Here is a 20,443-nt window from a genome sequence, read left to right as displayed (position 1 = left end):
GTTTCTTCTAATAACTGGCTTACGCAGGACTACGATCTACGATGAGTGGGTCGTAAAACTGTATTATGCTAGCTTAAAATCTGCTCTCTAGCGCTGGCTCGGCTCGACAAATGCCTACGTAATACGAACACTTGTAGATTATTCAGTGATGATTATCAACCGGACCTAAGCCGCCTCTGCCTGTGTTTCACGATATTCGTAGTCGTGGGGTTATTTTTGGGTTGAACAGAATATCCATCGGACCTGTCCCATCGCTACTTCACAGCTCCAGCTTATCAACGCTCGATGTAGGGGGGGGGGATCTGCTGTGGATTATATTAGCTCCTTGAATGCAGAATGAAGTAAAAAGTCCAGGGCGTACGTCTGGAATTTCGATATCTCCCCCGACAGAAGAGCAGCAGATGTCATCATCATGTGACAGTATCTCTGAAGATCCCGAGCCGTCGGTGCCGATGATGCTTGGATTCGGCAGTAGGGAGCAGGGATATGCGACCTGGAGTGGTGATGCGAGGTATAATGACTTTGCATACCCACCACTGAGTGATACTTTGGAAATGATTGTATATGATACGGCCACATACTTACTGCAGAAGCTCGGTTGCAACTGGAAAGGTGGCTGGATGCGGACGCTGACGCTGGCATACCACAAAGCAGCGTCATCCTCGATGGTAGAGCTCTGGAGACTGGGTTGTTGACGTGACCTTGTATTTCCACCTAAGGAAGGAGGTTTTGCGCCATCTCCGGCGAGTTCCTGGAGGAAAACATCCGTCTCGGAGCCTGAATGTCTCTGCGAGGCAAGTACTGCCGCCTTGGACTTCCATTCCAAGTTGGATATTTTGTGCTTATCCAACTGCACAACGTCGGTATGGAGTCGAATTGGCCCCCCTTCTCGCAGGAAGCCTTTCTGTGGAGTCCCTGCCAACCTCGTTCTGCTGTAGTAGGTCTTGGTCTGAAGCACCGGGTCTACTTCAACAGACATGGAACGCAGCCGCTGAAGGTTGGCTAGGTTACCCACAGCAGTTATGTGAAATGTGCATTCGGTGGCAGATGGCTGGTCGGAGCCATAAACCAGAGGCCGGGGTTCTAGTGTCGTGACCGTGACGCGTCCCAGCTTGCGCCCGAGCATAGACTTCCACATGGGTTGTGTTGCTGAAAGGATATACTCGTCGGGGAAACACCCCGTCTCGACAGGGGGCTGGATTTCGATGTAAGGAAGACAGATGATGGGTTGAATGATATCGGCGGTTTTCGTAAAGTTGGCTGTCGCATCTGCAGAAGCAGTGTATTCGATGGAAGCCCGTAACGCATATGTGATGTACGGCTCAGGGGGTGGGGTTGGACTCCAGGTACTGAAGGTCGTGGGGATCTTGAAGGACGGTGGCAAAGGTTTGCATGTAGCCTCGGCTTGGTCGCTGGTTCGATCGAGCCCCGGGGGAATGACGAACAGGAATGGAAGAACATAAACCTTTCGTATACCTTCCACGGTATAATCCCTCCCAAGCTTTGAGCGTTGTCTGAGATGGAGAAACTAGCAACAATTGAGTTAGTACTGCAGAGGATCGTAAGACTCCCGTCCTGTGAAGCAGTGTCAGTGTCAAACTCAACTCTCTCAGCACTGAACACTTCGCGATAACTCTCCTGTGGCGAAACGTTCACATTGTAGGTCAACACCGACTCTAAACCTGTATGTGATACCCCGATCAGTTTCTAGCCTGGAAAAAAGAAAAAAAGTCCAGTGAGATATCACATCGGATCTTGATGGTATTTGGTATGGATGAAGATGGATCTTGCCCTGTAGCGAAACCTCAGCCCAACTATCATGCAAGGCGAGCACCGTGGAGATGCGACAGGTGCCTCTTATCCTATCCCCCGGCCGCACAAAACAGGCACGTTGCGGGCCGCCATGGAAGGGAGAATCACTTTCGATATTGAATTTGACTTCCAAGTTGATAGGACCTCGGTCCTGGCGAGCGGTCCAAGATGGCGTGCCTTCCATTGCCGGTCATATATTCATAACAGACGAAGAACGTTTAACATCCCTTGAGAGCATTCCGAATGTTCACGGCAGACGGCCATAACTCACATACGGGGCTAGGGTAGATAGATTTAGAACACCCACACCTTCCTGTTTTTCCTTTCCTTTATGTATCAATACAATTATACATCCATTGAATCTCTGCTCTGGCCGGATTATACGTTCGTCAATTCAACAGTTGTGATCCCGTGCCCATGCGACAGACTGGAGCATGTCACTGCTAACATGTCATCGATAAAACGCCGATTGCTGATTATTACCTTCCCATTGCAACTCCCCGCAAATCGGGCAACCAGGGCCGGGCAGAACTTGGCATGCCAAGTCTACCTAGCGTGTCCAAGGGTTCGGATGTGTCCGGGGTCGGCGGCCGAAGTCAACCAATCCTATGAGAGTAGTGTGGCACGCCTGCAGAAGTCCGGTCCTATTGGTCGCAGAACTGGTCGCATCTGCTCACGATCGATTGAGTGATATCGTCCTTACGATTGAGGTCGAGGTGGTGGATACCGTGGAGGGCGAGGGCGAGGTTGGTTGTAGCTTAATATATTGAGAGGCACCTGGGAAGTGTTTAAACACCTTTTTTGTCTCTCGCTATGGATCCTCGTCCACCGTACGGACTCAACAGCTCTGGGAATAGCAAAGGCTACCTTATATCTATGATTCGCCGCACTTCCCCGTTTCCTTAAAAATACATCGGCGTAACTGGCTCTAAGAATGCCCGAGATAACTTGTCGCGTACCAGCATAATTACTTTATTAAGTTGCTGTGAAAATCTGACTGGTGATATTGTACTGAGTACTTTACGACGTTGCGAAAATTCTGACTGGTGGGGCGCCAAGTCTCTACCTAGGCGCCGTTCCCGAGTCTTGTCTACATGTATGTACACACGCCAGCCGGTTAATAATAGTTCCCCAGGGCAGTCGGAATAAACGTGCTCCTGAAAAGAAGGATATCCCCTCCCTCCTAGATTTCAAGTAGCGGGAATAAAAACCGCCACCCCCCGCCCCTTCCCCCCCACGCGGCCCACGCCGCCTCTTCGTTTCTGGATCCAGGTAACATCATGATTAGAGCTAATCTAGCCTTTGTCCCCCTATTCGAGCTCTTCCATTCAGCGAGCCTGCGTGCAACACGTGCTCGACTTGCCCGTCCCGTATGGTTGTTGTTCTAGGCAGGTACTTCCCTGCATGGCAGTGCTCGACGAATCCCCATTCATACTTCCAGGCTGAATCCCACTTCCAGTTGCAACTCGGCCCCTCGCTGAACTGAACCAACAGTTGAGAATTTTCATTTTTTTTTACTAACCCCTGTCCGTTATGCCACTTCGTGACGTTTACTGTGACTATGAGGGACAGCAGCTCTTCTACAAAAACCTCCCCTTCCCGGGTCCCCCATCTCTCCCGTTTAACATAAGGTAGTCCTTGAACAGCTTCTCACTGCTTCTCCTACCCCAAGAAACCTCCCTATTCCCCTTGTGTACTTCACTCTCATTTGTTGCCCCGCGGTACCCGCCAGATCAGGCTTCGTGGTCGGCCATCATGTCGCCAGCTTTACCCCAATACTGGTGGATTCTCGCCATCACTACCGTCGCCTTCTGCTTGAGCGCCTTCGGCAACGGTGCCAACGATGTGGCGAACGCCTTCGCCACATCTGTGGCCGCACGAACCCTGACGATGGCCCAGGCCGGTGTCATATCCGTACTCGCCGAATTTCTCGGTGCTGTCGTGCTCGGCTCCCGCGTTACCAACACTATCAAGAACGGTATTATCGGCCTAGATCGCTTCCGGAGCCACCCGGCCACGATTCTCGTGGCTATGGGCGCCGCTGAGATTGCCTCCGCCACATGGCTTCTGACCGCAACGAAGCTTGGTTTCCCTGTTTCCACCACTCATACTATCGTCGGCGCCCTCATCGGCGCAGGCATTGGCGCCCAATCCGCCGTCACCTGGCAGTGGACACGTGGCAGTGTCTCTCAGATTGCTGCTTCCTGGCTTATTTCCCCGCTGATCTCGGCCGCTATATCCGCGATCCTTTTTGCAACGCTCAAGTTCTCCGTGCTGGAGCGTAAGGACTCGTTTCAGAAGGCGCTCAGGGCAATTCCATTTTACCTTGCCTTTACTGGCGCGGTGCTCGCCCTCTTTATCACTATCGAGGCACCCGGAGCCCCGAGTCTCGAGGAATTAGGCGCCGGCATAGCTTCTGCCATTGTGCTGGGAACCTTCTTCGGAGTCCTCGCCATTTCGTACATTTTCTTTCTACCATACTTTCACCGCGTCGTTGTCCTGAAGGATCCTCGAATGCGCCCCTGGCATCTTCCCCTCGGACCTCTTCTACGGAGGGAGAACCCGCCCTTGTATTTCCCCGGCAAGGAAACCATGCTCGTCGATCATTATCAGAGCGCTCACGACAAGCCCACCCCGGTGGCCGATCAGCAACCCGCCGCCAAGCCCACCGAAGGTCCAAAGCAGATTGATTCAGAGGATCCCGCCTCTGGAGACCTCGAGCGCCAGCCTACACCAGACGTGCCACGCGCGCCGCGCAAGCCAGAGCCGGAAGAACGCTTCCTCGCCCCGACGGCCCATCTTCCCATGTATCATCCGAAGAGGATCAAGAGCTACGTGGTATACTTCTTGCTCCAGGGGGTCACTCGGGACTGCATCACGCATTCGTCCCTTCGCCTAGAAAACGTCCACAGCAAGGCTCCCCGATACGATAACCGCATCGAGCATCTCTGGACGTATGCGCAAGTCGCAAGCGCCGTTATGATGTCCATCTCTCACGGCTCTAACGATGTCGCCAACGCGGTCGGTCCTTGGGTGGCGGTTTACCAAACGTACAACACGGGCGAGGTCGGAAGCGAGAACCCCACGCCTGTCTGGATCCTCGCTGTCGCCGGTATCCTGCTCGGCGCGGGTTTCTGGTTCATGGGTCACCACATCGTCAAGGCTCTCGGCAATAAGATCACCCAACTTAGCCCGACCAGGGGTTACGCGATGGAGCTCGGAGCGGCTATCACGATCCTGCTGGCGAGCCGGCTGGGTTTGCCCGTGAGCACTACCCAGACATTGACCGGCGCCGTGGTCGGTGTCTCCTTGATGAATATGGATTTCGGCGCCACCAATTGGAAACAGCTCGCGTACATCTTCCTTGGTTGGGTCTTGACGCTTCCATGTGTTGCTACCTTCGCTGGCCTGCTCACCGCCATGGCTCTCAACGCTCCGAGTTTTAGCTGAGGACCTTGGACAGCTGTGGGTGGGCGTGCGGTGGCGATATGCTGCGCCAGAGAAGAAGCTGCCACTTGTGTCCCAGCACTGCAACTAGCTGAAGTGGGAAAGAGTACGCGAGGGGCGTAGCATGTCTGAGCGCTTGGTTTCTTTGAAATTTGCTGTTTGAAATTTGTTGCGTGCCGAACACTTAAGATGTACTTGACTCGAGAGAGTTTCTTGGGGGGGGAAGGTCTAGAGAGATACCCTCCGATAGGCTCCTGGCTGCATGGCCAATTCAATTCAATGCACAACCGTATAGAAAGGAGCTTTCATACTCGCAGAACGCAGCGAGGGCGTAATTAACGTGCTGACTCTTGATGCGAGCGAAGAAGAATAGAGTGCGGTCCAGAGACCAACCTACAGCAGCACGACACTTAAGTCTTTCACCATATTGGACACATCTGTTGCTCTCTATGCCCTCATCTTGGTGTTCAATTCTGTTCGGGCGCAAAACTTGGGCAGGGTATTAGAAACGATACGCCAATTTTGGGCGTGATCCACGGCGATGTCCGCAATCCAAACATTCTTTGGCAAGACGCCCAGGGGAAAGAAAGATCTCGATTATCCTTATAACAGCCGAAGCCTGGATGGCCCTGTTATCTTCGAACCAGTAAACCAGAGTTTGACCCGACAGCGTCGCCGAGCGGACTGGTACGTACGTCGGAGTGGGGTATGCACGGGCCATAGCTCTGCACGTGATGGAGAAGTTGAGGAATCAGAAACCGGCCTCCACTCCATGGCAGCCATGGCAGCGACACACGAATTCCAACAGAACACTGCCGAAACACCTGACTTCCCTCCCCGTTCAACACGTTCAAGGTTCATAACTTCACGATGGCATCAGAGGCAGTGGCGGCGGAGCTCGCCAAAGCACGGTCGGCCTCCGATAAGGCCCCGATTTACGAATCCATCATTTCAAACACCAAAAATCTCTCCAGCTCCTCCGCCATCAGTGCCGACCTTAAAATCATTCTAACCTCCCTCTTCGATGACTCGCTGGGCATAGTGGCCACCCGCGGGCTCCTCCACTCCTTCGTCGAAACATTGCGGGCCCTGGACGACCACGAGAGTTGGAAAGATGTCGGCCTCCACGCCCTCTCCCTCCTGGCATCCCAGCAGTCCACCTCCTTCCTGGAGCAGGCCGCCCAGTTCCGAGACCTCGTAGCGACCGCGTACGAAGCCGAAGAAGACTTTCTGGCCGCCGCGCAGTGCCTCGCCGAAATCCCCCTCGACTCGTCCCAACGCAAAGTCACCGACACCGACCGCGCCCGCGTCTGGGTGCGCATCGCCCGCAACTACCTCGAGGAGGACGACACCACCGCGGCCGAGACGTACGTCAACAAGCTCAAGAACATCATGCACGTCGTGTCCGACCGCGAGCGGCCCGCCGACGCCCGCGACCTCGACCTCCACTTCCGCCTCAGCCAGGCCCGCATCCTCGACTCCAAGCGCGACTTCCTCGCCGCCGCCGCCCGCTACCTCGACATCAGCCTCATCCCGGCCATCGCCGAGGAGGAGCGCCTCCATACCTTGGCCATGGCCGTCAAATGCGCCATCCTCGCCCCCGCCGGCCCCCTGCGCAGCCGGACCCTGGGCCGCCTCTGCAAGGACGAACGCTCCGCCGGGCTGGCCGAGTACGGCATCCTCGAGAACATCTACCTGGACCGACTCCTCTCCCAGGACGAGGTCGACAAGTTCGCCCAGGGCTTGCAGCCGCACCAGCTCGCCACTACTGCTGACGGGTCGACGGTCCTGGCCCGCGCCGTCGTCGAGCACAACCTCCTCGGCGCGTCTCGGCTCTATGCCAACATCGGGGTCGACGCCCTGGGCGCCCTGCTCGGGCTGGACCCGGACAAGGCGGAGGAGACGACGGCGCGCATGATCGAGCAGGGCCGCCTCGTGGGCCGGATTGACCAGATCGAGCGCATCATCTGGTTCGAGAGGGGAGAGGCTTCTGGCGAGAAGGGCAGCGGGCGGGCCGAAATGGTGGTGGGCAAGGAGATGCGCCAGTGGGATGTCAACATCCAGAGCGTGGCCGAGGAGGTGGAGAATGCGACCAACGCTCTGCAGAAGGAGTTTCCGGTATGTTTTTATTTTCTTTTTCTTTTTCTTTTTCTATTTTTATTTTCTTTCTCTCATTTCTCCCTTACCTACCTCTCTCGGGACGAAATTATCATACGTACGCTGACCATGCTGTCCAGACTTTCGTGGCGAACAACCTCCATGTGTAAGAGGAAGCAGAAGAAACAGAAGAAACAAAAGAAGAAACGGTCACAGTCATGACATTCACGAGACGAACATGCATCTGGCGTTAGAACGGAACTGGGTTTGGGACAGTCTCAATCAGGGTCTTAAGCTGAACGAAAAGCAAAGCAAAAGCATAGCATATTTACAGAGCGGCAGATAAACGAGAACCCGAATGGTGTAGGCGGCGTTTTGTGGGTTTGTTGCATCAGCGATGGATGGAACCTTAGACAGACGGCTGACCCTAATTATATCATATTTCCTCTTAGTTAAGATCCTTCAACCGTACGACGACGTACCCCTCGTGGAGACGCCTAGGATCCCCCATCTCCTCCTCGAACAGCAACTCGTCCTGCGCGTACCGCAGCATCCTCCTCGACCGCCGATCGGTGGCACCAGTGGCACTGACCTCTTGAATTATGAGCTTGATCAGAGCACTAGCAATGTGCCTGCCCATCCAGTCATAGCCATCTGGTGTCAGGTGGAGTCCGTCGTCCCAGTACTTCTCTTTGTCTTGGGGCGACAGGGAGTGGTATGGTATTGCGGCATGGAGATCAAAGGCGTAGCTAAAACGAGGCAGGCGGTTGTCAGTTACGTGATGTGTTGACTGGCGTAGTTGTGGGAGAGGAGGCAGCAGAGGTGTGGTACGGTCCAGAAGTCAAAACTTGCACAGGTGGAGAGAAGGTGAAGGTCTTACAGGCCATGTGTGTCCTGCTTCATAATGCCATCGTTGACCTGTTTCCTGCTGCGCGCGCTCAAATTCCCCGGCTTGGAATGTGTTTCCGGGATAGTGAGGGCGAGGACCTTGCTACCCTTGAAGAGGCAAGTTGCAAAAGCTTCCTCAAGGGACGATAGAATCGTTTCCGGTTCGATGCCGTATCCGATGTCACTAGGGACGGCGTATTAGCACATATGTTTTTACCCCGCCAAAATGGACGAGGCCTCGTGCGGGGATATGATGCGAAGAGTGACGAGCACGAGTTCAAGGAACAGACGGAAGAGATGGGGGAAGCAAGCTTACTTGGTCCCACCCAGAATGATAACCCAGTCGAAAGTCGGCCTGTCTACTGTTAAGCCCAACGTGTGTCAGCAACCCAGCCTTTCAGTCACGAAGTGGGACAAGTAATGAGGAAGTAAGAAGTCCCGGTCCACCAAGACATCGACAGAGGGCAAAGATGACAGGGCAGACTTAACGTTCTGATTCTAGCCTCTGTATAAACGCCTCTGTTGAAACAATATCCCCGGGCATGCCATTCTCGAGGATCGTGATATCAGTGTTTGGAAAGGCCGCCTTGAGTTTCTCGTCGAGCACCTCCGCGTAAGGGTGGTAGACCGCGCCGTGGTGGGAGTACCCGGCAGTCAGGGAGTCGCCGAAGCAGAGGATACGGAGGGACCGCCTTGGTGTCGGCATGTTTTGACCAGATTCGGAGGTGATCCCCGAAGCTCCTTGACTATACCGGACAGAGAGGGGAGCCCTTCGTATGTAGGACAGGGAGGCAGAGTGGTGGTTATCTTATCTGTCAGGAGGTGAAAGGAGGGGGTGGGGACAACGCGGGGTATGGGGGTAGGTGTAGGCAGGTAAAGAAAGGAAAGAAAGGTGTATGTGTCGTGTTGCTCGGACTTGCAGTGACGAAGTTCATGACATAGAGAATACTGTTTGGCTCGACATGTCTGGGCGACGAGTGAATAGGTGTTTTGAGGTCGGTCAACGTGATCAGATCAGCAATGTGACCAAGCTCAAGGCAGCAGCAGCATGGGGCAAGGGCCCAGGTACATACGGAATACAGGCGAGGTGACCTTTTAAGGTAAGGTACTTTGGTCTTTTGGTACGGAGTACGACACCAACCATACCTACCGTTACCACTTTGTGCAGAGAGTCCCTCGCGTTTACTCGGCCAGCTAAGAGGGCGGGTGTTACCAATGGAATCACTACCTACCTAGTAACTAGTCCAAGGTAGTCAGCAAGTAACTGTATGGATAGGAGCGCAGGAGTGGGTCCGAGCCACTAGTGCCGGCTGGGGTTTAGACTCAACTTTAAAGTGTCCCGGATAAGTGATGTATTTCGTCAATGTCCAGAAGATATCACATATTAATAGGCGAGGTACTTACCTAAAACCTATCCGTACCTTGCGGCTTCTTTGAAGCAAGTGCTTCATCATCGGGAACCGCGTCCAGCAATGCCCCGGTCGACCTCAATGCAACAAAAAAAATTAATATCATAGCGGCGGGGATGGCCTTCTAAGTTTAAAAAGCGGGGCGTTTAGGGGTATCGTGGTTGTCGTGGCTGATGTCGTTACTACCATTTGACCTGTATTGCTTATACTTCGTAATATCCAGCCAGAACTTCGTAAAGAGGATATAGAAGGCGAGAATCGATATTGTAATCGTACTGAGTAGAAATATAGTAATTAATAAGCTAAGGTATTATTAAGTAGCCATCTAGCAGGCTCTTATCCAGGTTGGGATGCCCATGTGCCCCAAGATATTTCCCACCACATGGTAGGCAGTCATTAAAAGTCATAAAAGGATTCACTCTGCACACCCCGTTATCTCAATGCCAAGTCGGGGTGTTGCAAAGCATTCCCGTCTAGGCCAAGTCCAGGGCCATCCACCGCCCACGTTCCGTATGCCACCACTTCTCCTTCTCTATCCGGTCAACGTAGCCGCTCGTGGTCATGTTCCATCGCCCGCAACACCCTTTGCGGTCGCTGATGTCTTCACCGCAGTGGCCCATGACGTCGTCCATGTCCACTAGCCCACCCTTGTCATCGCGAGCTCCTGCATCCGGCAGCAGCATATATCGTATCGGACTGCCAAGAGTTCCCAGAAATCCAGCCAGTCCAAACTCGTCTACCAAGACACCGTCCTCATTCACGACGCGAACTAAGAATCGATGGGCCTGCCGTGCCTCCTCAAGGCGCGCCTGGGCTGCTAGACGGGCCTCGCGCAGGTCGCTCGAATCCCGAAAGACGGCCGCGGTTGGGGTGGACGGGGCGGTCGGCGTAGTGGGCGTCCGGGGTGGGCTCTGGGGTCTATCCATGCCACCCATGCCCCGATTCCCGTCACTGCCGCTGCTGCTGACGTTGAAGTGATTCCGTCCGGGATGTAAGAATCTATCGGTGACGATCTCGACGCGTTCCATGGGGCGACAGAGTGATTGAAAGACGCCCTCGGGATCATTGGGTGCACGCAAGGTGCGCAAGGCTGGGAATCCACCCGTGGTAACGCTGCGGGCGAGTATCTGATCTGCCGGATCCGCGACGAGGGAAGTTGTCGTTATGTCCCAGTGCAACTTCTTTAGAGAGGGAGAAGCAAGGTAAGGCATCAGCCAGATCATCGTATCCTCTGGGAGAGTGGGGCAAGACGTTTGCACCAGGGAGAAAGTGTGAAGACGGGTCAGGTTGGAGAAGATTCGGGCCAGCGCAGGGAGGGAGTCGAGCTTCACGTGGCGGAGGGTTAGTTTGGTCATGGCCTGACTAGCAGGGCGCGTGGCCAAGACGGAGAGGCCTCTGCTGGTAACACCGGGCAGGTGAGAGAGCGAGAGCGTTTGGAGGGGCGGAAGAGAGCATAGTGAGCGATCGTCGAAAGCGGCGTGGGATAGGCGAGAGAGGTAGAGATGTTGGAGAGCAGGCAGACGCCTCGATGTCCTCGTGATCAGGCCATTGGGAAATTGCGTGGCTCTTGGGAGGGAGTGAATAGACAGCGTTGTCAGGACCGTCCAGTTGACGTGCAGATCCAGAAAAGCCGTGCTGTCCTGCAATTCAGTACCTTCGGGTGATGGGGTTGAATTCCAGCGCGACTTGTTCATGACACTAACCCTCCCCGAGCTCGAACCCGGCCGAGAGCTCGGACGCTGCTGTTGCTGCTGTTGGCCTGGTGATTCCAAGATCCAGTCGATCTGCTTCAGGTGCTGTCGAGTCGATAAAGCGTGAAAGAGTTTGCTGAAGCCGTGGTCGAATCGCGGGTTAAGGCCTAGTAAGCGCTCAAAGTTGGGGCACGCCATCACAAGGGTCGCCACGAGGTTGTGGTAGTCGTCAAGCGAGGGACCCTCGGGAGGGATAGGCACCTTCAAAGTGCGTACCATAGCTGCGAGTTCGGTGTTGGCACGCAAAGTACGGCGCAGCAAGACAAGCCTGGATCCAAATGTAATTTTGTGGCGTTTCTTCTGGGCCGCTGAATCCGCCCCGTTCAACCGGATGTTCTCGTACCTATCTTGTGGTTAGTGAAAAGGAGTTGCTGGTCTGGGTGGATGAAGAAGGACATCTTACAGGGCACGCGTCGCATAAGCATGCCATCTCCTACATGTAGAAGCAATTGAGCACAAGTCTCGCATCGCGCATGTTGTACAGCTGTCGCTTTTCCAACTCATGTGTTGGTCCTGAAGCTTCTCCAATATGAGCTCAAGTACTTCGCTCGGTAACGCGGCAAACAGCTCTCCGGACAGCCGTTTGATGGGTGTGAAGTTCGTCCTGATAGGGCTAGGTCGGGAATATGCATACTCGGGTCGCCATGCAGAATATCCACCCAACGAGTCGTTGGACTGGAAACTCGTCTGGCTGCTCCAGGATGAGCTTCTCGACCTGATTTCGAAGCTATCTCTGGTGGAGCTGACCGGGGTGGCTGTGGACGACGTGGCCATGGACAACTTCCTAGGGCGGTTCAGGGTCGCCGGGTAGGACGGTTCACCAGCCAGTTTTCGTTGCGACATCGTCTCAATGTTGTCGGATCTCGGAGCTCGAGGCATAGAAGCATTGCCACCCGCCCAATGATGATTCGGCATATAAGTCATGGTCGGTTGGTTAAGCTCAGGAGGGTAGCAGTCGGAATTGGCACCGCGATAGGACGGCATGGCCATTGTGGCCACGGCAGTTATAGCTACCATAACGGGAGGACGTGTTCGCGGAGGGACTGTCAGAAACCTCACATCACTCGGAGAGTTGTAGAAGGCGGGTGAGGCGGAATTCCGTCTTCGGTGCCGAATCTCTCGAGGAGCACTGGAGATGGATAACAAGTGGTCAGATTCAACTGGGGAGGACAGCGGTAGCGAAAGACGGTGCAGAGTTGGTGGTACGCGAGCCGTAGGATCAAGTGGTGAGTTGTCCAGGAGAACAGGGCAGCAGGTGCAGCTCGGTAAGACCCTCCAATACCGAACCGAGTATGTAGTTGGTAAGAGGCAACAAGGGTAGAGGGGTATGGATAGGATAGAGAGAGTCAAAAATCAGATAATATGTTCAGCAGCAACAAAATCAGAGAACATGCACTCAATGCGCTAGCAGTGGGTGGAATAACAAAAGGTGTTAGAAGTAAAGAGGGAAGTAAAAGAGGAGGAAGAGAAAGAGAGAGTCCCCAAGGCTCTGAGCAGGCACCGAAAAAAGTATTCACTGCAGAAGCCAAGAAACCGAGTCGCGTCCCACGTCCACGTTCAAGCACAGAAGAAAAAGAAAGGCCTCAGGAGGCTGTGGTGCCTGTTGTGCCATGTCCCAAGACCCTTCTGCTTGGTACCTAGTAGGCGAACCGCCAAATGCTCATCCAGGCCTCCATGTGCACCTTTTGGCCCGAGCGGACGCACGGTACCTGGAGCCACTTGATCGGTGAACAGGACTGGACAAACTTGAGGAAAACAGTGGGCGGCTCTCGCGAGGCGATTGACTGTTTCTTCGGCATCAACCCAAAAGCGGGTGTAGCGCCCCTGCGATGACGATGGCAATGACATGGTTCTCCATTGGCCCTGTCCAAGAAACTTCCGCTGCCCTTGGTCGTTGGTTGGCGGGAGGGAATTTAGCGAGAGGCGCCTGCACAGATCAGGCTGAAAGTGGATCCTTTTCTTTTCATATTTTTCTCTCCTTTTTTGTTCCTTTTTTGTACGTTGTATTCTTCTTTGGTAGCATTGCATCAAGGTGCACAATGCACTAACACGAGGCTGTCCAACCAGATGCTGATGTACCCAGACAAATTGCAACTTTGCAGGTGCTTCCCCTGGCGCTTCCCCTGGTCGTATTTCCACTAGTGGAAATTACCACCCCACTACCGGTCACGGCATTGGTGCGTCAGGCATTGACCAACCTTGCTTTCCGTTGATTTTCAGGGGAAGAGGACTCGGCAGCCAGTCACCCCTGTCACTCATCTCAAGTTCGAGGAAAGGACCAAGCGCGCGCCGAGGCAGTAAAAAAGGAAATCCCACCTGGACGACCCCAACAAACCCAAACCCCAACTAGGGTCAGGTACCGGCCAGTGGAGGAAGCTCTTTGCCTGGGTCATCTACCGACCAAAGCGCTGAAAATCATCCACGGGCGCGTGCTGTTGGTCCTCATTTGTTCGCCATTCCAACTCTTCGAATGCCGACATCTGTCGTCGATCCTTTGACACCGTCTCCGTTGATCGACCAAAGAAACAAATAATTAACAATGACAAAGCAAGGTGAATACCTAATGAGAAGGGCAACCGAACTCGAGCTGTCTTTGCATCCCGTTGCAACTCGCACGAGAGGGGACACGGTCTAACAGAACACAGAATGATAAATGTCCGCCTGGTTGTCTGTGGGAAACGATGGCGTCTGGTCCCGAACAACGAACTACCCGATCGAAGGGCTGACCAATGAAGTTGGCGGGGACAGCAGAGAAATGAATTCGCGTGGGGTGGTGCAATGCAAGTCATCGGGTCGAAAAGACTGCAAGACGGACATTGCTGGGCTGCTTGTGACACTTGTCTGTTTTACTTCGTCTCTTCGTCTTTTGGCGGTCCGTGGCAGCGACGATAAAAGATCGGGGACTCGGGAGACCCCCGTATCACTTACCGGCCATTTGCTCCAGGTCTATTCTCAGCTCGTTCTGAAGGATAGGCTTTGGTGTTCTCTCGAACCACTTTGGACTGCTTGCGCTCCGGCATTGGCAACGACTGCCGGTTGGACTGCAATAGCCCCTTCAACTTGCAGGGCTTCTGCCGATTTGCGTCTGCCCTCAGCTTGAGTCCCTTGTCGGTCCAGACTGGATTTGTCCCATCCCTGGTACCGTCCGTCATCATCATCATGCCGTCGCTTCGGTTTCGTTTCGTGAGGCGGCTCATGTCCCTGGTCAAGTCGCGGTTGCAAATGCCTTGGTTGCATGGGCTGTGTTTAAATCATAGAGTTGCTGTCTCATGAAAAGATCTTCGTCCAGTCGAGGGACTCGATGAGATTCTCGTGTAAACTCCACGACAGCACTTTCGAGAGGCCTTTTTCGATTTCTCACTCGAATTCCTTCGTCTTCTTCTTCTCTGCTCTTTGTAATCTTTCCACGCGGAAGATGTGGTCATATATATGTTTGTTGAACATTGAACACGAGAAGCGGAATTGTCCGATCGTGGAGCCAGATGGTTGTTGAGGTGGTACCTGATGCAAGACGTCGTGTTCACGGTAAGGGGAGAAGACGCACGCTGTCCGCTGTGTTTCCGTCGTCCGATGCTGAACCGATCCGTCGCATCGATTAAAAGGCAGGTCGATGGAATACGACCTCTGTTCGTCCCTGGTTTCCCTGGTTCCCTCCCGGTTCGCCCGGCGAGAAGTAGATAAGCTTGGATGGAATTGCGGCTTTATTGAGAGTCGTGAGATTGTGATCTGGTGGAAGGTCAGCGCGTGCCATCCACCGTCGTCGACATGGCATCGCCATGAACCCTTCCAAATCCGATTCATGTCCTCATCATTTATCTTCTTACGTTGTAAGCGCAATAACCACCGCATCCCTGCCATGCTTCCTCCTCATTCACCCTGGCTGAGCGCCGCCCTCGAACATTCCTCCGTCATCCTCAGTCCGGTGCCACAAGGCGGTCAACATCGTGCCCTCCCTTTCTCCTTTTTTTTTCTTTTCTTTTTCTTCCAATATTTGCCCAGATCCTCCAAGGCATGTCCATCACGTATATATGCACTCATCCTCAAACCATTGGGGGGGAAGTTGACTGATTCGTGTCGAGGGATTTCGATACCTCTTATCCCTGTTCACTGCCCCGCAGTTCATCACGGGATATCGGATGCACGCGATCCACGGCCTGGCGTGTTTTGCGGGGCAGATCAAGGGCGATCGGCAGGGGATCTCCTTATTAGCAACCTCGTCTCGTTTCAGAGAGAGAAAACATGATTGACGATCTCTACTTACAATAAGGACGGTCTCCATAAAAAGTCAACCTCAGGATCATTATCACCTCCACGGAATACTGCCACATCACCAACAGGCAATGGATGCCCCTCATAACCATTTCCTTCCCTGAAATGAAAATGAGACCAGTTCCACGCTTAGCCCTTGATATGGCAGCTCGTCCCGTTCAAGTGTTGAGTTGAACTTAGGAGTCACGACCTCCTTGGGCAGGGAGAGGTGACTGGCATCTTTCATCTTCAGTCGTGTACCCCGAATTTTTACGCTGTAGATCCCGTGGAGCCATATATTCAGACCGTCCCTCCCTTACTCCATACTCCTTTCCAGATCCGCATACTGGTAGTACCAAGATTCAATGCATAAGGTGCATAGCTCGGAATGTCTTGCCTCCTGGCAACTCTAACCGACGACATAAGCGAGGGGCACAGCCCTCACCCTCCCGAACGCCGCCACCTTCTGAACCATGCTAACCGCGAATACCAAGAAAATACGTCGAACCCGCTAAAGTCGTTATCGTTCCCAAAGTCACGCCACACGCCCCTTGCAGTTCTAGACCTGCCCACCCGCACGGGTTGTCTATCCAAAGCGTACTCGACGGGCCGGCCGCTCAGGAAGACCACCGTTCGTAGGAACTTCGTCCGGAGGGTGCGAAAGATCCGGGTTCGCGGCGGGGTGGGGACGTTTAAGCCCATTCAACCTCGCCGGCCCGGCATTGTCCTTATCGCCCACCCAGAGGCCCTCATCTGGGTCTACCTCTCGCCCGAAGCCTCCTCTGAATATAGGCTGCGGGTGCTTTAACGGCACCATCTGATCCATCTTGCTCGGCTCTCCTTCGGGCATCGGCGTGATGCTCGCGTTCAAGATCCAGTTGTAGATGGGCCGGTCGTCCAACAGCGACTTGCACTTCCAGTGCTCGGCCTGGCTCATGGTGTTTTTGCGCTCCACAATGACCTCCTCGATACTGTCGCGCAGCACGAGAGTCTCGACGGTGACGGGCTTTTGCTGGCTGATTCTGCGAACCCGTCCGATGGCCTGCGCCTGGACCTGCGGATTCAAGATGGGATGCATAAAGTAGATCCTCGACGCAGCCCTCATGTCCAAGCCGAAAGCCGCTTGTGTAAGGTCCATGAGTAGAACCCTTCCCCCCCCCAATTTCTGTTAGTCTCTAGCTGGGTAGCCGTTCACCTGCGCCGAGTAGGGACTCACCTGAACTTCGTGTCATTGTTGAAAGTGTTGATGTACTGGTCTTTCCGCTTGCTGCTCAGCGACTTGGCGTAAATAAGATTGCGAATCCCAATCTACGTCTTCGCGTTAACAACAATAGAGACACCAGAAAGCAACCGTCAGGGTGGGGAGGCGTTTTCTTACCACGTCCAACATGCCGGCCACATACCACGCCATGTTCTCGTTTTCATAGAAGACGATGATCTGCTCCTTCTCCTGGTGCTCAATAATGCTGTCCAGGAGATAGGACATCTTCGCTGAGGCAGTGGAGATGAGTTCCGCTTTGGCGAAAGCCTCCGGAAGTTCCTCACTATCAGAATCACGATTATCCTTATGGTGGAGGGGAGCCCAAAGTACGTTTGACCGGAGATTCTTAGGGCTCTTTTCACTCCCCAGGTTTGTATCTCCGGCAAGCGATTTGGGCCTCGCAGCCGCTTCGTCTGCTTCTTCCTCTCGTATCAACGCAGTCGACTTGCACTCACGTCCCGCCGCCAGAAGCCCGCCGTTCAACAGGCTGTTCAGTCGGGTAGGATCGCCGAGAGAAGAGCGAATTATCTTCTGGGCGTCCATAATCAACGTCGTGTTCGTGCATACCGGATCGCTGTCGTTGCCGTCCAGGGACCAGGCTTGGCCTGCACCGTTGGGTAGGAAGTTCCGCACAAACACGGGCATCTCGTGAAACTGGTGACTATGCCGCCTCAATTCGTTTTCAAGGGCCAGCTGACCCGCTTCGATTGCCCGTCGCAGAAGAGCTTCGTCTTCCTCGCTGATGGGCACCTTCTTCTCTTCTAAGAAATTGGTTGCCGTCTCGAGAGCCTTGGCTACGTCCTGGTCGGGGAAGAAATGGCCGCCGAAGAAGCAGGCTACCCGCAAGTTTTGCACCAGTAAAAGCAGACTCTTCCGTTGACTTGGGTGGAACATATAGTCGCGGTCGGTTCTTTGCGACTGAACTGCGTTAAAGATGATTATTACCGAGAAGACGTTGATAGACAGTTTATCTTGGTAAGAACCGTCCAGGAGCACCACTTTATCGTCGACGGTTGGCAGCATGCGGCTAAGCTCGGAGAGCCTATGCCGGACGATCAACGAATTGAGGGTCCCTCTCAATGAGCTCTGCCGCCCAGAACCCTTGGCGGTGTGTTTCGGTTGCATCACATAGACTGACCACTTAGCGGGCGTCTCCCCCTCCTCAGTAGTGTTTGCCCAAGGTCGGATTTTGAGATAAAGTGATGCTATGGCGCCGATCCTAATAAGGTCACGCCTCTCCAGTTCTTCCGCAGACTTCCCATTTTTACCTGTAGCCCCGTCTACTACGTCTCCTGGCTGTTCCGAGAAAGTCGCCATGTTCTGGTGCGGCTCGTCACATGGAGGGCCGTCTACGCCATAGAGCCCTCGGGAAGGGGTTCCGGTGACAATCCATCGAGCTGAAGCATGCAGCTGGTCAAGTGCCAGAAGTAAGTCGCTCTTGTGACGCGGGGTGTAATTGCCCAGCATGTGGCCTTCATCCACGATGCAGCGTTTGAAAAGGACCCTGGTTAAGGGATGTTCGTTGCTGCCGCTGGATCGTAGGATCCTGTTGAGGCGGGAATGTGGGACGAGTACAAGGTCGTAATGCGCAAGTGCCTTGGGAGATATGTCGTAGCTGTTGTCTTCCAACTTCAGGGTCTTGAGGCCAGTGGTGTGCTTCCGAATCTCCGCTTCCCACTGCCGCATTAAGTTGTTAGGGACCACGACGACCGAACCGTGGCCGATAAAGATTGGTTTGGGGGCGTCTGTCGTTACCTGACGGGACGCAACGCGGCCAGGCCTCTTCGTGTCGGGAGAGGGCATTGTGTACGCCCCGGGATTCCGCTCTATCGCTTTGAGACAGTTTTCGTAGGCGACGTCCTGCTGTTTATCGTGAGCCCCAAAATACCACTTCCAGGGCGCACCGTTGGACGTTGCACAAGCAGCAGCCATGTCGACAAGCGACCTGACCCCACGCGTCGCTGGCACAACGGGACTGCGGAGCGCGGGGGGTTCGGCGGATAGTGACCTGGTAGCTAAGATAAGAGCGAGGCAGATGAGGGTCTTTCCTGATCCCATCTGCTCGGCAAGGATCCCCCCACGAACGCGATCATAATAGCGCGGTTCCTTGAGCACGACACCAGCGGGAGCGTCGTAGAACCAATCATGGTCTGCCTGGTCCTTGACCCGGACTAGTCTTGGGTCGATATCCTGAGCCGACTGAACTTCTCGCATTAACATGACAGCTGCCGACCGGCGTTGATATGGGTAGAGCGTGGTATTTAAACCGGCAACCTCACTCTGAAGTAGGTTATTGAGCGGTGCCTCGTACAGGGGTACGAGGAGCCTCTCTGCAAATGGATCTGGCGAGGGGATGTTGTTGAACATCTCCAACAGGGAAAGTGACTCTTCCTGGTCCATGTCGGGGTCCCGCGGCTCAGGAAGCGACCGAGGAGACGGGCTGGGTGTACCGGCCCAGGTAGATTGGGAATAGTCCAGGTTTGCCAACAAGTCCTTCCTAGCTTTTTTCAGGTGGATGTCGGACCTGTCCACCAGGAGGTTATCCACATCGTCGGGGAGAACATACACGCGGAGCAATGCAGTGTCCGGTTTGCTAGAACAGACGCAGACTTCAAAGCTGATCCATTTCTTGCGAAGGAGCTCGGGGAGAAGAGGCGCCGTCCTCAAGGCGGCAAAGACTTCAGACTGGACGTCTCGCGGCAGGACCGGCAAGAACGCGGCGGTAGGTTGAAGGACCTTGGCCTTCTCGTCTTCTTCCCACTGCTGAGGGAACGCATGCCACTGGTGAAAGCATTCTCGAGACCAGAACTCTTGTTTGAGGTTGATGTATTGGTCCCTTGATATAACAAGACATCCTACTGGGATGTATCGGGAACCCATTCCACCTGGTGAGAGGTCCGCCAAGTCTTCGATCTCTTGTTACCTTGTGCTAGGGAGTGGATGGATGCCAAGCATCGTCATAGCCCGCTAAGGACCAACGGCGCAGATTGAGGGAGTGCCGTGTGTCGTTGATAACACTGGGTTGAGATATAAAAGATGTAAACTGTGAAGTAGAGTCGCCTCCAGTGAGTTTGAAGTTGTTTCGTACCTTACTGTTGATACCTTTACTTATAAGCTGGGTTGCAGTTTCCCGCTTGTCAAACCCGTGCGAATTAGAGTTATGTGGGGATGAGTGCCTGCCTGCCTAAGTTGACCGTGCGAAAAAGATACCAAGACGGTGTATTCCGTGACTTTCCGTCTTGTTACTTCGACCTCTTCTCCCAGCTTCCTTCACGGAACAATTCAAGCAAGAGAACCAACGTTTGTTTACCTTTCCTGAAAATTCGAATGATGGCGATCTGGTCGTCGAAACCGTCAATTTGGACCTATGATTAAACTTGATGTGAATAATCTTGACACTTTTCTTAACCATCTAGTTAGAGTCTGCAACATCAACTATTTCAGGTCTCCAACAGCCCGATGAGATCACGGTCAGGTTCAGTGAATGGCGGTATGGCGGTGCCCAAGTTTCGCAGGCGTGCCAACAGCTC

At 53.9% G+C, this 20,443-nt stretch overlaps 8 protein-coding genes across 8 annotated transcripts; 4 read left to right on the top strand and 4 right to left on the bottom strand.

The window, feature by feature from the left end:
* Positions 1-51: 51 nt before the first annotated feature.
* Positions 52-2,132, bottom strand: SODALDRAFT_379810 (hypothetical protein). Its single transcript, XM_028615069.1, has 5 exons — positions 1,748-2,132; positions 1,601-1,638; positions 582-1,514; positions 362-493; positions 52-305 (listed from the first exon to the last, which is right to left on the bottom strand). Exons 1-5 carry the CDS (start codon positions 1,994-1,996, stop codon positions 260-262), a joined length of 1,398 nt encoding a protein of 465 aa, XP_028465146.1. The 5' UTR covers positions 1,997-2,132; the 3' UTR covers positions 52-259.
* A 1,435-nt stretch (positions 2,133-3,567) lies between these two features.
* Positions 3,568-5,262, top strand: SODALDRAFT_324960 (phosphate transporter family protein; the record flags this gene model as incomplete). Its single annotated transcript, XM_028609944.1, has 1 exon — positions 3,568-5,262. One exon carries the CDS (start codon positions 3,568-3,570, stop codon positions 5,260-5,262), a length of 1,695 nt encoding a protein of 564 aa, XP_028465145.1.
* A 791-nt stretch (positions 5,263-6,053) lies between these two features.
* Positions 6,054-7,730, top strand: SODALDRAFT_297454 (COP9 signalosome complex subunit 4). The gene is made up of 2 exons (XM_028608821.1): positions 6,054-7,377; positions 7,497-7,730. Exons 1-2 carry the CDS (start codon positions 6,130-6,132, stop codon positions 7,524-7,526), a joined length of 1,278 nt encoding a protein of 425 aa, XP_028465144.1. The 5' UTR covers positions 6,054-6,129; the 3' UTR covers positions 7,527-7,730.
* SODALDRAFT_334428 (GDSL-like Lipase/Acylhydrolase) lies at positions 7,611-9,348 on the bottom strand. Its single transcript, XM_028612207.1, has 4 exons — positions 8,734-9,348; positions 8,561-8,606; positions 8,237-8,428; positions 7,611-8,105 (listed from the first exon to the last, which is right to left on the bottom strand). Exons 1-4 carry the CDS (start codon positions 8,948-8,950, stop codon positions 7,805-7,807), a joined length of 756 nt encoding a protein of 251 aa, XP_028465143.1. The 5' UTR covers positions 8,951-9,348; the 3' UTR covers positions 7,611-7,804.
* Positions 9,349-10,126: 778 nt separating this feature from the next.
* On the bottom strand, positions 10,127-12,394 carry SODALDRAFT_324957 (hypothetical protein; the record flags this gene model as incomplete). The annotated part of the gene is made up of 3 exons (XM_028609943.1): positions 10,127-11,293; positions 11,357-11,747; positions 11,808-12,394. 3 exons carry the CDS (start codon positions 12,392-12,394, stop codon positions 10,127-10,129), a joined length of 2,145 nt encoding a protein of 714 aa, XP_028465142.1.
* Positions 12,395-13,843: 1,449 nt separating this feature from the next.
* Positions 13,844-14,580, top strand: SODALDRAFT_194470 (hypothetical protein). The gene is made up of 2 exons (XM_028607156.1): positions 13,844-13,956; positions 14,050-14,580. Exon 2 carries the CDS (start codon positions 14,058-14,060, stop codon positions 14,502-14,504), a length of 447 nt encoding a protein of 148 aa, XP_028465141.1. The 5' UTR covers positions 13,844-13,956; positions 14,050-14,057; the 3' UTR covers positions 14,505-14,580.
* A 582-nt stretch (positions 14,581-15,162) lies between these two features.
* On the top strand, positions 15,163-16,025 carry SODALDRAFT_379802 (hypothetical protein; the record flags this gene model as incomplete). Its single annotated transcript, XM_028615068.1, has 5 exons — positions 15,163-15,326; positions 15,404-15,463; positions 15,523-15,625; positions 15,690-15,835; positions 15,906-16,025. The coding sequence occupies exons 1-5, from the start codon at positions 15,204-15,206 to the stop codon at positions 16,023-16,025; spliced, it is 552 nt and encodes a 183-aa protein (XP_028465140.1). The 5' UTR covers positions 15,163-15,203.
* A 213-nt stretch (positions 16,026-16,238) lies between these two features.
* Positions 16,239-19,793, bottom strand: SODALDRAFT_324956 (hypothetical protein; the record flags this gene model as incomplete). Its single annotated transcript, XM_028609942.1, has 3 exons — positions 16,239-16,800; positions 16,869-16,960; positions 17,031-19,793. The coding sequence occupies 3 exons, from the start codon at positions 19,791-19,793 to the stop codon at positions 16,239-16,241; spliced, it is 3,417 nt and encodes a 1,138-aa protein (XP_028465139.1).
* Positions 19,794-20,443: the final 650 nt, after the last annotated feature.

Source organism: Sodiomyces alkalinus, assembly GCF_003711515.1.
Source record: "Sodiomyces alkalinus F11 unplaced genomic scaffold SODALscaffold_7, whole genome shotgun sequence".
Classification (NCBI taxonomy): Eukaryota; Fungi; Ascomycota; class Sordariomycetes; order Glomerellales; family Plectosphaerellaceae; genus Sodiomyces; species Sodiomyces alkalinus.
Note: the sequence above shows the minus strand (reverse complement) of the source record. Positions and strands in the feature narration are given on the sequence as shown.